The sequence below is a fragment of the Syzygium oleosum genome, unplaced genomic scaffold, assembly GCF_021117445.2.
Source record: "Syzygium oleosum isolate NSW1041296 unplaced genomic scaffold, Sole_v2.1 Sole_v2.55, whole genome shotgun sequence".
Classification (NCBI taxonomy): Eukaryota; Viridiplantae; Streptophyta; class Magnoliopsida; order Myrtales; family Myrtaceae; genus Syzygium; species Syzygium oleosum.
The window spans coordinates 117,883-136,146 of record NW_026607539.1 but is presented as its reverse complement, the minus strand read 5'-3'; the positions used below and the strand labels follow the sequence as shown (position 1 = coordinate 136,146).

Here is an 18,264-nt window from a genome sequence, read left to right as displayed (position 1 = left end):
AATTGTAAGATCCATTTAGCTTTCGTGTTTTTTTGATAATAAGATTACAATCGAGCAACAAATAATAGATGATAAAATTCGAACAGGAATCTTTATGCTTATATAGTATATGAAATAATGAGAACATCAACTTATCTGAATATAAACTAGTAAATTTAAGATTTAGAATTGGAGTCCTCTAAATTTACAAGGTAAATTTACAAACTAATAACTTTATCCCTTTTAATGGAGGAAACATTAGCATGTTTAACTTTAAATGGCTGAGATGTATTTTCTTTTGGGGCACTGAGAGGCACTATCTTTATGATGTTTTTATCGCTAAATTTTAAAGGAATCTCAATCCCTAAAAATCGCGACAAATAGATGATGCAGTTTTCTTAGCCTGATTAATATATTATGGTTAATTACACTAATATGGATGACGTAAGCATGACGAAATGTTCAAATCTTGTTACCCGCATCATCATTAAACAATCATGTCATTTTTTTTACATGATTTCGCGAAAGGTAGAATATCATAATCATCGAACCAGCACTTCATTTACAGGATCCTCTAAAACAACACAACTAATGAAATATTCGAAACAAGAGAAAATAGAACAAAAATAGTCAAAAGCCACGAAACGAAAACACATCCTTGTGTGAGTTCTGCTGCACGCATATGCCATTGTCATCATGGCGTTCAGCAAAACCAGTTCATCTCCTTCTCTCGTCGATGTGTTGAATTTCGTCTTAATTCCTTCTTCACATCGAAATTTGATTGCCAACCCAACAAGAAAAAAATCGAACAGAGTACCTCCTCGTCGCTGTTTTAATCATATACTGAGAAAAAGTAGCCTTCAATCATCAATGACCCCTCCCACGTCGACTCGGCCCGGAATAAGCTCTGTCTAGGACGATCTCTGATAGTATCAAACTCAGAGATTGGCCTCCTAGAGGCCTCGTGGCTTCGACCTGCGAGCTGTATGCGAGCATGAGCAAGAAGAAGAGGATCGAGAAGGTGTTAAGAGCCGCGATGAGAGATTTTTGGGACCTCATCCTTTCTTCTCTTGCTTTTTCAGTCTTGATCTGTTAGGTATGGTTGGAGACATGCAGGGGAACGCAAGGTAATATATAGATACAAGGGTTTCAAGAATCAAGATGAGTTAGTGGCGTGTTCAAGAAAGGTATGCAAATTATCTTTGACTACAGGTTCAAATTGTGGGCCGGTTGGCGGGTGAAGAATGTTTCCGTTCTTTTGTGGAGATCAACTTCAGAGACCCGACTTTGAATCCCCAACACTATATTTAATTTCGCAGTTTGACTATTTGGAAAATAAGATTAACATGGAATATTTTGCAGAAAGAGAGAGAGGTAGGTAGCTAGAGTTGTGTTTATAGAATGAATTTTGAGTGGAATACGAAGATTGCCTTTACACCACTTTCCGTACGCCATCTAACCTTTTCATTTTTATAATGTAACATGGGTTTGGTCCTAAGCATGACCTTAAAATGCTTTATCTAGGTCCATGGCCGGAACTCGAGATCACTGGTATGTAAAATACTTAGAAGGTATTTCCTCCTCCCAAGGAAGAAAAAGGTTTGGGGAAAATTGGGCAGGCATCGACATGTTAAAATAAGTAACGCATTTATGGAGCCCACCGTCCCTGAATATCAAACGAATAAGTCGCGGAGGTTCCTATAGGAGCTTTAGCTCTTCTTCTATAATAAAGTTAATTCTTAACTAGATATCAAGAATCTACATGAGACCCCTCTTTCAAAATTGCCTTTGCACTACTTTCCGTGTGCCAACTAACTCTTTCATTTCTATAACGTGGCATGAGTGCCAATGTCAAACTGCGTAAGGCACATGAGCAACAAAGGTCAATGGAGCTGAATAGTAAACAATGTTGTGCTTTGGGCAATCTACGACAACCTTAACGACGGTTCTTTCCATGTGTTTGAAAGGGTCGACCCACGGACTCGATATGCATGAATCGACGAGTGGAAGTCAGCAGAAAAATGCGTGCTTGAGTTGACCGCTGCAGGTAGGGTCGCTGCAGGTCAGTGGGTGCATTGATATAATGACATTGACTGATTTTCGAGTTGATGGAGGATATTTTCTTGGTTTCATCTTTTGAATATGCATGAAATCGTAAGAGTTTCAAGCAAAAATTTGAATACGAGGCACAAGCACAAAAACCTAACACGAGTTGTCGTGGGTCAATGTCAATAAGCAAGAACTTTTAGTGGGGTCAAAGGTAAAAAGCACATGCAAAGCAAACCAGTAGTTTTCAAAGAATTTACTGTGGAATAATGCGAAAGCCAATGAATCAGGCAATTAAATCAACTCGAGAGAATAAAATCATCAGAAAAATCAATATGGAGTGATCAAGAATACAAAAATGTACGTGATTAGATCCGAATATCGGTATCTAATTTACTGAGGAAGCCCACTAGATATAATTCACTAATTGATCGGAGAATTATAAAGTTACAATCGCTCATGCGCTCAAGAATTTTTCAATCCTAGATTATACTTAGACCGATGGTGTTTAGCCTCACCAATTTGTTGGATAAAATTAATCAAGAAGAATTACCTCCGGACTTAAATCATTCATGTCTCCACAATAAAACGACCTCAACTGAATGTATAGTCTGTGCAGCTAAAAAACAGAACTCCACTTGCGACTTTTCTTCTTTAGTGCTGTATCGTGTGTCTTAAAGGGAGAGCTCCAGTTCTCTCGCTTGAAAGAAATCTTCAAAGGCCAAAAGGAGACTTTCCATGTATCACGTGAATGTGTGTGTCCCTCGAGACAAGGAATTCAAATAGGAAAGCGGGGTGTTGGGATTTCTTCCCTAATAGATTTGGTTTAATAAATTGATCTACATCCCCTAATTGGATCGAATTTTGTACATTTATTTAAACTCGAGATGAAAAATAATAATTCGCCAACTTAGCTAGATGTTAGCAGTCAAGTCATAGTGCTCATCAATCATGTCTACTCTCCCAATGTCCTGACGGATGCCCATTTCTTTGCAGATGCTTATTGAGCTCTATCAAAGCTGAAGTTTCTCCAAAGGAACGGGCTTCGTCATTATGATTGCTGGGTTTTCGGTATCACGATTTTCTTCACAACCTTGGTCTTTGCCACCACACCTCAAATGAAACGATACTTATTATTGATATGCTTCGTTCACTTGTCATAAATATGAGCCTCTATTGATATAAATAAATTATTAAATATTTGAAGTTAGTTTCGTTATCATCTAAATCTTTTAGGGACATTTCCAATGGTTTGAATTTTATTTGCATAATACAACCCTTGGATGCAGATTGCACATGGTCAGTTAAATGAGTTGCCAAAATTTAAGTGTCAACACAATTTATCACCCGATCTCTCTCTTACAAATTGTATGGACATTTCCAATGGTTCCAGGAATGGTGACTTTAGCTTTTGAAATATTAGTTTGTAATAGAAGAGTTTCCCTTCTGGAATTGAGTTTAAAAGATTTGCTACCAAAGACAGAATTCATTACTTTATAATAAACTCTGTATACAAGTACTGTAGGAATTGACCCTTCGGCTATTGAATAATTATGAGTATTTATTTGAAGAGTTAGAGATTTCAAGATATTTTTATCTTTAAAAGAAACAGTGAATCCTGGATGACTATCAAAATGGATTTTATATATATATATATATAAATATATCAAACCGATTAACATGAAAATGTCTCGGTCTTATTTTATCCGGTTAAGCCGTTTTGCCAACTTAGGAGCACAACATATACTACAAGCTCTTATTGCACACACTTATTGCTTAAACGGAGTATTTGGGATTGATCATCTATTCAGCCTTCGAGAGCTCCTCCGGTAAGTCAAGCTCCCGTTTTTGTAGTCCATCCATAGTTCATCAACAGTCTTGCCGAGCACCATCAGGAAAAACTCATCGCTGTAATCATCCTTCATCAACTTATTGAGCTCGGCAACGAAACCATTCTTGAGGCCGTTGCAATAGTCCAGAAAATAGGCCATGATGGCGTAACCCTCGTCCCAGTGTGAACCCGAGCCCCTTCGAGCCCATTCCTTAGGGGCCAACCCGAACCCGAGTCTTACGTAGTCGCCGATGCCGTTGATCAGGCCCCGAGGGGCCTTCCCGTTCCCCGTACTGTTGCCACACATGGGTCATCTCGTGGAACAAGATTCCCGAGAACTCCACTCTCGCGTCACCGGAGTAGTTCTGGATGTGCTCGGCGTTGATCAGGATGGTGCTGTTGAAAGTCCTCGAGACAAGCGTGCTTTGGTCTGGACGGAAGCCACGGATGACCAGCGTCACCTGGTCGTGGTCCTTCCTCTCGCCGATCGACTCGTTGAAGGTCAGCCAAATGGAGCTCGAGGCGGCTTTCATGAGCTGCTTAGTGTAGAAGGATCCGATTTCTGTCTTGAACCGGTTGCATCCGGTTATGTAGTCGGTCCGGTCGACGACTTGGTACTTCACCGCGCGAGCCGGCGGGAAAGTGACTAGGAAAAGGAGGGTGACACCCAAGATATAAGAGGGAGACATTTTTTCTTGGCGAATTCAAGATTTAAGAGCTTGTCAATTTGTAATTAGGTACCCGACCAAGGATCTTGCTAAAGAATTTATATTAATGAAAACGACAAAAAAGAAGGTTGTCCCCAAAGTTTCTCATTCCTTTTGCTCAAACCAAGGATCTAAGATATCGCGAGGCCCCCAAAGTTGTTACTCGCCTAAATGTTGGTAAGATTCATGCAAAAAGGTTGTCCTTTGTTGGCTTTGTATTTCTCAGCTACATATCCTTTGTCATTTTGGAATCTAGAGGCGACCATTTTCCCCAATGGAATGGATAGGTCGACTCGACGCTGCTTGGTTATTACTTACGAAACTTTTAACTAAATCAAGATACTCAAAAAGAAGAGTTGTATTTTCTTGGATTTTTAAAATAATTCTTAAAAGAGGGCTTAGAGTGACTGTCACTACGTTGGAAATTTATCGATAAATAATTAGTAGAACGGCAATTCGTAACATTTAATCATTCCTTTTTTCGGTCTATACTCCGTGATGTCCATTCGTATTGATAATTGGAGTCCTCATTTTAACCATTTTTATGAGTTAATCTATCATTTCGATATACGAGCTAATCTTGGTAAATATATCCACATCAAAAGAAGTTTCCATTCATAATGCACAGATGATGTATCGAAAGTTGAGCAAGGACAGTCCTTTTTTGCTTAGGCCTCTCGAACTGGGCTTTGATTTTGGGGCTTCCCCTCTTTTCTTCTGTATAACGGTATTGATTTATCATATAATATTTCATTATTCCAGCGAAAGAGAAGAGAAATTCTGAATCTACTAGCGATCTCTTTCTAAAAATTGCATAATTTGCTTTGTCGAGTAATAAGTTTATTTGGTTTAGCCAAAGCTCGGTCTCATTAATCTAGAGGAATTTTATAATACATAAGTTTGTCCAACATTCATCACAATGTATGTTTTTTCATGATGAGAAAACTTACCTTATAATAGATACACACCAGACTTATGAAATACCCAATTAACCTTGTGATCAAATTGACGCGCAAGCACGAACTGAGATAGGTTGCCCAAGCCAAACATGGAATTGATCACACCTTGTGGTATGATGAATTGTACCTGGAGAGTGAGGAATCTGATTTAAATCGGTGCCTTTGTTTAAATTGGCTTTTTAAGAAACGAGAGAGTTTGAAACTAGGGTTTGCTTGCGTGTGTGTGAAAGGCCAGCCACACTTTCGTAAGGAAAAATATAAAAACCATCTTCAACTTTATTTCTGATGTCAAATACAGTTCTCACATTTCGAAACCTTCAAATATCATCTGCACTTTTTACAATAAATTTCAAGAGAAATGCTTGCATAACGGTGGGGTTAAAGATGACGGAGTAGCCGCCTACCGCCAGCCACAAATTTGTTTTGAGGAAACTGGAAGACTTCTTGAACAGGTTTCAATTTTTGACTTCTATGTTTCCCTTTTTTATTGTTTTTTTTTTACTTCTATATTTCCTTTGCAAGCTCAAATTTGAAGGCAAAATCAGAGGAGGCCCACTGTTCTTTCCACTATTGCAAGCAAGATACAATTAACCCTTCTAATGCTAAATTAAACCATAATTGATTAAATCCTCTAATCCTAAATCCGCTAAAGTGAATTTTCATCAATATAAAAAAGAAAGAATGATTTAAATACTGAAATATAAATTTAGAAACAAAAATCAGGAGAGGGCCCATAGAATCAATGTTCTTGAATATTATTACTTTGATTTGTTTCTTTAAAACATTCTTGTTTTATGCATAACTGATATCATTGGTCTTAATTTTAAGTCACCAGTGAGTTTTTCTAAAGCAATTTGATTTGAGCAAAAGGAATGAGAAGTCATTTTATTACACAATGATTTCATTATTAGCTGCAAAGCTAACGTTTCTTTTCTTTTTTTTCATTTTTGAAATTTAATAGATCTTTATGATGACACTAATGATTTCTTTTTAGTTAGTCATCATATTTTTTATTTGTGATTATTTATATTTCAGTATTTAAATCATTCTTTCTTTTTTATATCAAAGAAAATTCACTTTAGCGGATTTAGGATTAGAGGATTTAATTCGTTACGATTTAATTTCGGATTAGAAGATTCAATTGTATCTTGCCTACAATAGTGAAAAGAACAGTGGGCCTCCTCTGATTTTGCCTTCAAATTTGAGCTTGCAAAGGAAATATAGAAGTAAAAAAACAATAAAAAGGGAAACATAGAAGTCAAAAATTGAAACCTGTTCAAGAAGTCTTCCAGTTTCCTCAAAACAAATTTGTGGCTGGCGTTAGACGGTTACACCGTCATCTTTAACCCCACCGTTATGCTAGCCCCTCCCAAATTTCAAGCCGCATCTCTCACCCGCACGTAATTTAACTGCAGAGGCTTCCTTTAGTCCGACACGCCCGCCACCACATCTCTCCCTCTCCACTCACGCGTCATTGTTGCCCTCTCGGCTCACGGCCATAGGCCGCGATGGTCTCCCGAGTCTATAGCAGAAGCTTGCGGCCCTCAAGCTTACACAGCCTTACAACCATGAGCCGCAAGCACAAGGTGAGCTCACGTGGCATCACTGCAGCGAGTCGCAAACGATCTTTGCCACATACAGATAGAGGGATGCAAGGAGAGGGGCGCAAGCGGCGAGCAAGGGTGACGGTGTTGGCATCGGTGTTGGGGTCGGGGTAGGGATCAGGCTGTGGCTTCAAGCAGCGGCTCGACGCTGTGGGGGTCTCCCGATTGGCGGTGCTGTGCTGTTGCGTGTAAGGAGGGAGACAGGGCATGGGAAGAGAGTGGCAGAGGGGTTTGGATATAGAGTTTCGCTGTTTCAAAATGTGGGTTTTCAAATGTGAGTGTATTTGATATTTGATGTGAAGAGCAAAGTTGAGAATGGTTTTTACGGTCATCCCTTTTCTAAATAATAGGCCAGAATGGCTTAGGGGTGCATTCTCTCCTATGCTTTATGAGAATTAATACGTACATCTTTAAAACCCTAACTCTCTCCTCTGTTCTCTCCACTCGTCCATCTTGGGCTCCAGCTCCGCCGTCCCTCTCCTCATCGTTGCGCCTTCGCACTCGCTCCTTGCATTTGCTCCTCACCGATCACCCTCCTCGACGCCGACTCACCACAGCGCCGTGCTGCAGCTGCCCGTCGCTCGCCGCCATCCATCATTCTCTCTCTCTCTCAATCGGGAAAAGAACAAAGGAGACAAGGGAATCAAAAAAATGAACGAGGAAAGGAAAAAGACTTAAAAGAAATCGGAAAAACTAGAGATGAGACATCTGGCTCTTGGATTTGATGAAATGAACAGGTCAAAAGAGATAAATTGCAGATGTTAATTTACATTACCTCCTAAATTGAGGGTATCACAATTTCTATGTGATAACTCGCTCATTGAAATTTCTAAGCTATAGTTACCAAACGTTTTGATATTCTATGGATATGCGCACGACAATTCAAACTCAGATATCTCCTACACGTCTCATCAGAGATCACACATTCCTTGTGGGGTTAGATTGTGAGAGTCCACCAACAACCAAGCCCAAAAATTTCCTCGTTCGACATGCTCGAAAAGAGTACACGAGATTTGAACACTTGATAGAATTCTGAAAACATGACGACAAAGCTCGGAACGCATCAAGATGTGTTAGGGTTCATGGCACCACAGGAAAATGAACATTTTGATTGAATATCCTTTCTGTCTTGTATTGAAGTGAAGATACGAGTAATTCGATGCTGCCCATATAAGCAAACTGATCTATGTGCGAATTTGATTATTTGGGGTTGTGCTTTTACTACCTTCCCTCCTCCAATCAGTTGTCTAATTGGTGGGATATACATATAAATGTCACTCATATACGAACTTAAATGAAAGACGTCCATACTTGTAACCCATCAATCATAAGAAAATCCTTCTAATAATAGATGAAGCAAGATACAAAGCAATGGAGAAATACATTTGACTATAGATTTACATGCATGAACGGGCACAAAGTCCATAAGATGTTGTTTAGGTTTAATCTACAAGTTCAAAGTCAATTTCATATTAAGAGAAAATCATCAAAAAAGTCTCAAACCTATTATATTTGTGCTAATTCAATCCTAGGTCTTCAATTGTGCCAGTTGGGTCCTAAATCTTTTTATATTTTGCCAATTTGATCATAAACCTTTTTACATTTTGCCAATTGAGTCAATCCGGCCAATTTTGACCTAAAATCGCTATGCCAGCCAGCTTACATGGCACAGCCAGTGCTGGTGCGGACATTTTTAAACAATATTTTGAATTTTTATAATTCTTTTTTGTTTTTTCTTTTCTTTTCTTTTCTTACCTTTTTTTTTTTGGACTGAGAGTTGGCGTCGCCAACTTGGCGAGGGTTCCAGCAAGGGTCACCTGCCAACCCTCGCCGCCACAAGCAAGGGTCGTAATGCCCACTCCTGATCTGGGCATGGCAGCCTTGTTCGGGGTCGGCGAGGGTTGGTTGGCGTCCCCGGGCGTGAGACATCACTAATGCATTAGAAGGAGTTTATACGAGATATTTTTCGTTAGATACAAATAGTCAATTAACCTTCGCTGACCTTTGACGTGAGCTGTGGGGAAACTCCTCGTGTATAAAGTGCCAAAGGAGCATCCATAACATGAGCAAGAGATCCCCCGCACAAGATAATCAAAACAATGGCTCTTTCATCTTATTTCTTGCTCTCCTTCGTCCTAATCGTTGCATCTCTAAGTAAAATCCAGGCCGTCGAATTCACCGTCTCCAACACAGTCCCGAACACTAAAGGCGGTGCGATCTTCGCAGATCGGATCGGAGACGCGTACGCTCGGCAGACCATGATTGCAGCCACCAACTTCATATGGCAGGTCTTCCAGCAAGCGACCGCGGCTGACCGGAAAGATGTGGCTCGTGTGAGGTTAATCATTGATAACTTATACGATGTAGCAGCCGCAACGGGCAGTGAAATCCATTTCAGTGCTAACTATGTCAGGGAAATACAAGGTAAAGAGTGACGACATAAAGAGACACGAATTCGAAAGATTCAGAGGTTTTTTATGCTTGAATATAGATTCCATGTGACTAGGATAATTAGCATTTAGGGTTAATATCACAAAAAACCTCAAACTGGTATACTCATGACAATTTTACTCAAAACTAATTTTTTGACCACCAAAAATCCCAAACTGGTACACCTGTGACAATTTTACCCTCAGTTTATTTCCGTTACATTTTACTGGTAAATTGCTTTGTTAAATAACACGCGGTAGTTGACTGATGTGTCAGTTTTATGTTTTACCCTTCCTTTGTCATAAGTGTACCAGTTTGTGATATTTTGTTTTTGTATTAATCCAATTTGACGGAAATTAATGTAGCGTAAATTTGACACAAATGTATCAGTTTGGGGTTTTTAGTGGTCAAAATATTAGTTTGGAGTAAAATTGTCACAGGTGTACCAGTTTAAGGCTTTTTGTGGTCAAAAAATTAGTTTGGGATAAAATTGTCACAGGTGTACCAGTTTGGCATTTTTCATGGTATTAACCCTAGCATTTACATTTTTTCTCTTCTCATTTTCTTTTAGGTTAAAGAAAGCTAACGATATTGACAATTACGTTGTTTAAGTGCTACCAACGACCCATAGTAGTATTCATTTTGTTATAGCGATTTTTGTCATCTAGATAACATTAATTAAGGATATTAATTTCTTCATTGTTGGTGCACAGAACTATAAAGTACTTTAGCCTCTCTATATAGGAGATGAAATGAAAATTTGTTAAAATATAGGTGATAAGGAAGAGTTCACCGGCATAATGTACCATGAGATGACGCATGTGTGGCAGTGGGACGGAAGAGGGAACCCAAGCGCAAGGAAAGTAATCGAGGGTATCGCCGATTTCGTGAGGCTGAGGGCGAATCTAGCGCCGGCGACGTGGCCCAGGCGGGGGGCGGGGAACTGCTGGGGCGAGAGCTCCACCGTGACGGCCTATTTCCTAGATTACTGCGAGAGTCGGAGGAACGGGTTTGTGGCGGAGCTCAACAAGAAGATGAGAGATGGCTACAGTGATGACTTCTTCGTGCAGTTGCTAGGAAGGACGGTCGATCAACTGTTTAGCGAGTACAAGGCCCGGTTCGGAGGGGCGGCTGAGTAGATGTGTTGCTGTTTCTAAAGCTTGTTCTATGCACTATCCATGAGAATAAAACCTTCATAGGTCAAATAAATCATGGATTTGAGTGATAAATTAAGAATAAAACATCTCTTGCCTAAGCTCCTTTCTCGTATCGGGAATGGTCTATTTCTTAGCTCGTCTCAATGTATACACTTGTAACTTATTGTTTTAATATTTAAACCAAAGTGAATAAGTATCGATATTATATACTTGTGATGCAGATTGAGCAATGTAAGGGATGAACATAGAGAAGCATGCTACCCCAGAGACTATAACGATAACCTTATCATTTTCCATTTATGAAAGCATACTTTATGAACACGAATGACTGCCAAATTAGCACTGGCTTCGGCCGCAAAACATGCGCGTGCACAGAGAAAGAGATATAGGTTTTTGATATAGCGATGGGTGGCACATTGGGGGTCGAGAAGCTACAATGCAGAGGTTTGCAACAACCCGGCCAGTTTCAGGTTGGTCAAGATTTCAAAAGGAACTATGCAAGTAACAAGGCAAGATGGTAATCATTTGGAGGTGATTCTTGCTTATGAAATAATATCATAAGACCTCAGTCATTGGCCATAGCACTTAGGGTGTCACAAGATCCTCCACTTAAACCATTGGCGTGCTTGTTAGTATTAGCTTGTACCGCCCATCGATAATCCCACAATGGGATGCATGGTCCAGAACATTCGAGCCCCCTCCGTCATCATAGAAGTCTACCAAGAGCCGTACCTATCCGAGCCTATGTGGCAAGTTTCCATCTCCAACAAAAGACGACTTTTGTGAGTCAAGTCTTTCTCGACTTTTACGTGGACCTGTCTCTTGACCCAATTGATGTGAGATATCAAATTATGTGAAATTTAATATTACGAGTCCTCTTAAATTGGCTTACATAGGTTCACAGAAACAGAATGAACACGATGATAAGACGTGATGAACTGTTCAAATGTCATCTTTAACAGGGAATAGGCTCCGAAAGCTTCCCAATCAGAGCACGGTGAGTAACCGACAGATCCAATTCAAATCACCGGGGGCCTGCTCGTGGCTTCCTTGTCTTCTACGACATATTCCCAAGGAAATGGTACAGATGTTGAGCTTTTTTCAACATTTCAACGACGCCCTTATACTCTCTGAGCTTGGAAAGCTACTCACAATTCTAAGATTAGGGTTGACATGTGCTGGACGGTAACATGTTAATATGTAACTTACGAATAAGAGATTAGTAAGAGAGAGCTCCTTTCGATCAAGATTGATGGAAACACCATAGTCCCTAAATTTTAATCCAATCTATCGGCTTGCTTTATTTCCCACTAACAGCATAGGTGCACTGTATTCATTTCGATCAACCTTATTAGTGACTTTTGATGTCGTGTCGCGATTGGGTTTGGGCTGCTTATCGGAGCTGATTATAACCTTTTCAACAATTTTCACTCTGCTCGGATTGAAAGAGAAATAAAAAGCCAAGCGTAGACACGTCTTATCCGTGAAACCACGTGACATATCATATGGGGTCCATATGATTTGATGTCTAAGATATATGAGCACACATATATTAGATGCATACACGGAAATATCTCTAACAGGGGGGTGCTAGAGAAATTTCCAAATTTGCAATGTGCGTCACAAAAATTTAAGTGTTAGAAGTTTCAACCAACCTCAATTTGACGGTTCGAAATCTGGTTAATAGTACAGACACTAGAGACACCCTTTCCATAATATATAGGAAAATGAGATGGTGAGGGTCCATTATTAACAATGAAAGTAACGGCCCATCACCCACTGCTCATTTATCTAGGTAAACCGGTTTATTTGTCATATCAGGTTTAAATTTCTTATACTTATAATGTCCATCTGATGTAGAACAGTTAGCCTGTGATTATCTTGAACAATGTGATCGCCGTAATCATCGAAAATCTCGGCAGTTTTTCTGATTTTGGGGAAAACAACCATTCAAGCAGTTTCCTATATTATCATTTAGGCAGTTTCCTATATTATCAGTTAGGCAGTTTCCTATATTACCAGTAAGGCAGTTTCCTATATTATCATTTAGGCAGTTTTCTATATTACCATTCAGGCAGTTTCTTTAATTATTCGGTTTCCATTAGTATTAGGAGTCCTATCTCTATATATAAGATGTCCGTCTTGTAATCAAGAGCACAGTATTATTGAATAAAAATTTCGAGTTTTTTGGAGTTGTTCCAAATTTACGCTTCTCTCTGCGTCATTTGGTATCAGAGCAGGTTTCTCCTGTGACGATGGTGAATAACGTGAATGTCAATCTCCCCGCTGCTGAGGGCCGTGAGAACGAGCCTATTACGCGGGCTGAGTTCAATCAGTTTGTGGATCAAACCGATCGGAGGTTTCAAGAGATCCTTGATGCCATCCAGCGTTTGTCCACAAACCATGCGCCTGGCGTTCTTCCGGCCGAGCGAATTCCTGTCGTTCGTGATCCCGAAGATGCTATGGGGCGTGGAGGAATTCCCCAACATAGGCGTCAAGACTATGTCGAGGATACGGAAGACGAAGACGATGATTTTCAGGAGATGCAGATTCGTGGTGGTCGCCGATACAGGAGACTCCAGGAGGAGCATGTTCGTGGGAATCGACATCAGGGAGGATATCGACGAGATCCTGAGCAATATCAACTAAAGGTAGATCTCCTTACTTTCAATGGGAATTTGGATATTGAAGATTTCCTTGATTGGCTTTGGGAGGTCGAGAAATTCTTCGACGCTATGGATATTGACGAGCATCGCCAAGTGAAACTTGTGGCGTACAAGTTGAAGGGTGGCGCTTCAGCTTGGTGGGAACAAACTCAATTGACGCGACGTCGACAAGGCAAGGCTCCTATTCGATCTTGGGGTCAGATGAAACAGAAGTTGAAGAAGAGGTTCCTCCCAACGGACTATGAGCAACTGTTATTTCAGCAATTCCAAAATTGCCGACAATCGAATAGATCGGTCCAAGTTTATACGGAAGAGTTCCTTCGACTCTCCGCTCGTAATAACCTGGATGAGTCCGAGGCACAACAAACTGCTAGGTACATTAATGGTTTGCGACTTAATATTCAGGATCGGGTTTCTTTGCATCGACTATTCTCTGTCGAAGACGCCCAGGATATGGCGCGAAAAATTGAGGTGCAATTGGAGAGGACTAGCCTTAGTACTCGTGGTAGCAATTATTCGGGTCGTGGGTCATTCGGGAAAGGAAGACAGCCTGATATTGCAAGTTCTAGTCAACAAACACCTGATTCGAGCCGAGTTCCAGGGGGTACTAGTGGGACGCCTAAGGAAGCAGTCGCAACAAACAATCGCACTCCCAATTATAATACCCAGAATCCATATGCCAAGCCCCAACCGATCAGGTGCTACAAGTGTAACGAGTTAGGCCATCGTTCCAGCGATTGTCCTCGTCGTAGAATGGCCAATATCGTTGAACATGATAAAGATGTGCATGAGGAAGATTGGGAAAAGGAAGAAGAAGTGGGAGTGGAAGATGAAGTGGGTGAGCAAGTTAATTGTGTAGTGTGTCGTCTATTGCTTACTCCGCGGACAGAAGATACCCAGCGGAATCAGCTTTTCCGCGCTCGCTGTACTGTCAACAACAAAGTATGCGATATCATTATTGACAGCGGAAGTTGCGAGAACATAGTGTCAAAGGCCTTGGTGGATCACTTGCAACTAAAGACGGAGCCGCATCCCGCGCCCTACACGATCGGGTGGATACGCAGGGAGCAGAACTTAAGGTAAACCAATTATGCCGTTTGCCTATTTCAATCGGAAAATCATATCAAGATACTATTGTCTGTGATGTTGTGGAGATGGATGCGTGTCATGTTTTACTGGGTCGACCATGGCAATATGATGTTGATGCTACACACCGAGCTAGGGAAAATACGTATTCTTTTGTGTGGAAAAGGACTAAAATTACTTTGAGACCAAAGAGTAATTCAAAGTATAAGGAGGATGCTGACAAACGGCGACTTTCGAAAATTTTTGAGGTAGGCGATGAGGTAATGGTTTTCCTACGAAAGGAGCGTTTTCCTGTAGGTACCTATAATAAACTGAAGCACAAGAAGATTGGTCCTTGCCGCATCCTGAAGAAGATCAACGACAATGCCTATATAGTTGAACTTCCGGGTGATCTCAACATTTCCCCTACATTTAATGTGGCAGACTTATTTGAGTATCATGCTTCTGATACACCCCTCTATCCTGATCATAACTCGAGGGCGAGTTTTTCCGAAGAGGGAGGGAATGATGTAGAACGAGTTAGCTGTGATTATCTTGAACAATGTGATCGCCGTAATCATCGGAAATCTCGGCAGTTTTTCTGATTTTGGGGAAAACAACCATTCAAGCGATTTCCTATATTATTTTATCATTTATCGGCGATTTCCTATATTACCATTTATCATTGGCGTTCTATATTACCATTGCGAGTTTCTTTAATTATTCGGTTTCCATTAGTATTAGGAGTCCTATCTCTATATATAAGATGTCCGTCTTGTAATCAAGAGCACAGTATTATTGAATAAAAATTTCGAGTTTTTTGGAGTTGTTCCAAATTTACGCTTCTCTCTGCGTCACCATCTGTGTCTACTAATATCCCATGTACGTTGATATGCATTTTTCTACTACATTAAGTTCTTTGGACCATACTTCTGATTTTGATAGAACTTATGAAGCCTCAGTTACTGAAAAACAGTCCCAAAACCAAATTCTAAAGATGGTTGTCTGAGTTATACAAAAAGTTGTGGTTTACTCTCGAAGCATGGCCCTTCTATATAAGAGCGAAATAAGCACATCCACCACAATGCAAAAACATCATAGAAGAACCCGACGTAAGGACAATAACAGGGCTCACCTCTCTTTCATCACCACTCTAAGGAATCCACGCTGTGGAATACATAGGGTGCGCATGGAATGCATTCCGGAACAAAATGACGTTTGTTAAAAAATTTCTGGAATGCATTCTGGAGCGATTTTTGCATTCTGGAATAAAAATGCGTTTGTTAAAAATACTTAATTCTAGAATGCATTCTTGATTCCGGAATGCATTTTTTATTCCAGAATGAGCTTTTGGCAAGAAAAAGAGAAGTTACTTTTCATAGCTTCTTGATTCCGGAGTGCATTCTCCCTATTTTCTCATAATTTTTTTTTTAGAAAATGCATAAAAATTGAAAAATTCTAGAAAAAATCATAAAAATTTCCACAAAATAAAAAAAAGTCAGATTTCGGGAAAATATGAAATTTGGTGAATTTTTAAAACAAAAATTAAAAAAATAAAAAATTTCAAAACTTCACAGAATAGTTTAAAATACCCGTGGCCACCCACTTTGAGTAAAATTTAAATTTTTTGAGGTGCCCAAAAAAAAGAAAAATAATAATAAAATAAAAATTTTCAAAACTTCACAAAATTGCTTAAAATACCTGTGGCCACCCACTTTGAGTGAAATTTAAATTTTTTGAGGTGCCAAAAAAATAATCAAAATAATAAAAAATTTCAAAACTTCACATAATGGCTGAGAATACCTGTGGCCATCCACTTTGAGTGAAATTTAAATTTTTTGAGGTGTCCAAAAAAATAAAATAATAATAATAAAATAATAAAATAATAATAAAATAATAATAAAATTTAAAAATTCACAAAATGGCTTAGAATACCTGTGGCCACCCACTTTGAGTGAAATTTAATTTTTTTTAGGTGCCCAAAAAAAATTTCAAAAATAAAAAATTTCAAAACTTTACAGAATGGCTTATAATACCTGTGGCCACCCACTTTGAATAAAATTTAAATTTTTTTAGGTGCAAAAAAAATCAACAAATCAAAACAGATTTCTGTTCCAGAAATCAATTTCTGGAGCAGAATTAGTCATGTTTTACCAAACAGATTTCTCCTCCAATTTCTGAAGAATTCCAGAAATCAATTTCTGGCAAGAATTTGATTTCTGGAGCAGAATGGTTACCATTCGCATCCATAGTCTCCAACACGGTGCCCGACATCGAAGGCGGGGCCAGCTTCGTGAATGAGCTCGGCGACGACTATGCCCCGCAAACCATGACTTCTGCCACCAACTTTGTATGGCGGCTGTTCCAACAAACCTCCGAGGCCAACCGCAGGGACGTGGCCCATGCGACCCTAGTGATCGATAACTACGATTGGAATCGTATACGCGAGCAAAAACGAAGTCAACATAGGCGCCCTAAACTACCTCAAAAACATCAAGGGCGGCATTAAGGAGGATTTCAACGGGGTGCTGTACCACGAGATGACGCCCATATGGCAATGGAATGGGAAGGGAAAAGCATGGGGATTGGTCGAGGGGGCCGCGCATTTCGTGTGCTTAAAGGCTAATTACGCGACAGCGAGCCAGCTGAAGTGGGGATCGGGGACAAATCGGGACGACGGTTATGCGGTCACGGCCTATTTATTGGACTATTGCGAGAGTTTGAGAGGCGGATTTGTCGCTGAGCTCAACTCAACAAGAAGATGAGAGATGGTTATAGCAATGACTTCTTTGTGCAGGTACTGGGGAAGACGGTTGATTGACTGTGGAGCGAGTATGAGTACGGAAATTAATTGGCCATGAATTGGAGTGATTAAACGAATATTACCTTACACATTACAATGGAGCTATAATGATGTGCTACTCTACTTATTTGGGTGTCCGCTCTACCTAGGTTTCTTCACTAATGGTGGCTTCAATACCAAGTTTAGAGAATAATAAAGCGGAAGAAAGAAATGTGGAAATTTCTGTATATTTCGATATATATTAATGAAGAATATATCAGCCTATTTATAGGCTTTATTAGATAACTATTCGGAGATAATCTCAATCATCAGCACAATCTCCATCACTTGCCTGAGGTGCTTGTGTTATGCCTGCATACAACTATCATTTGAAAATTTTCTTTTCCTAAATGCATCGTCTATCTATCTCGTATTATGCGTAATCAACGCATTGAAAATCATTTTGATTTTTAAATGGATATAGTTAAAACAGTGCTCTCGAAAACATTGTGTACAGGACCCAATTCGTTTAGTTGTTCGAAGCTTTCTTTCTCAATATCATCTTCTTAAGATTCTTTGTTTTCTCATCCTCTTTGATATGAAATTTATTTGTCTACAAATTGCATGCGATGGAAAATACTTTCTTTTTATGACAAAGGGTTATCCAAACTCTCGCCACCATTAATTTACTAAAATTTAGACAAACAATCTCGTCCCTTTGGTATCGGTTAAGGAACCGTCCACAGGATTTGCCACATTCAATCAAACACTTGATGGCTTCATTAACCCCATTTTAGGATATGAAAATTAGGGCTGACTAATGGCGATTTTTGGACAAGGGCCAATGGGGTCAGATTTAGGACTAAAGTAAAAATGTATGATTTTTCTCTTAGACAAAAAAAGAAACGAAAAAGGTTAGGGTAGATTTAGGATTGAGCCTAAAGTTGGGATTTTTTTAGATAAAAAAAGTTCGGAATAGATTTGGGATTAGACCAAAAATTTGGGGGTTTTTTAGATAAAAAAAATGTTCGGGATAGA

General features: G+C 39.7%; 1 protein-coding gene and 2 pseudogenes across 1 annotated transcript; 2 read left to right on the top strand and 1 right to left on the bottom strand.

The window, feature by feature from the left end:
- Positions 1 to 3,824: 3,824 nt before the first annotated feature.
- LOC115687763 (uncharacterized) lies at positions 3,825 to 4,545 on the bottom strand (annotated as a pseudogene).
- A 4,664-nt stretch (positions 4,546 to 9,209) lies between these two features.
- LOC115687725 (uncharacterized) lies at positions 9,210 to 10,811 on the top strand. Its single transcript, XM_030613381.2, has 2 exons — positions 9,210 to 9,550; positions 10,331 to 10,811. The coding sequence occupies exons 1-2, from the start codon at positions 9,226 to 9,228 to the stop codon at positions 10,693 to 10,695; spliced, it is 690 nt and encodes a 229-aa protein (XP_030469241.1). The 5' UTR covers positions 9,210 to 9,225; the 3' UTR covers positions 10,696 to 10,811.
- Positions 10,812 to 11,117: 306 nt separating this feature from the next.
- LOC130136930 (uncharacterized) lies at positions 11,118 to 17,295 on the top strand (annotated as a pseudogene).
- The last annotated feature ends 969 nt before the right edge of the window (positions 17,296 to 18,264 follow it).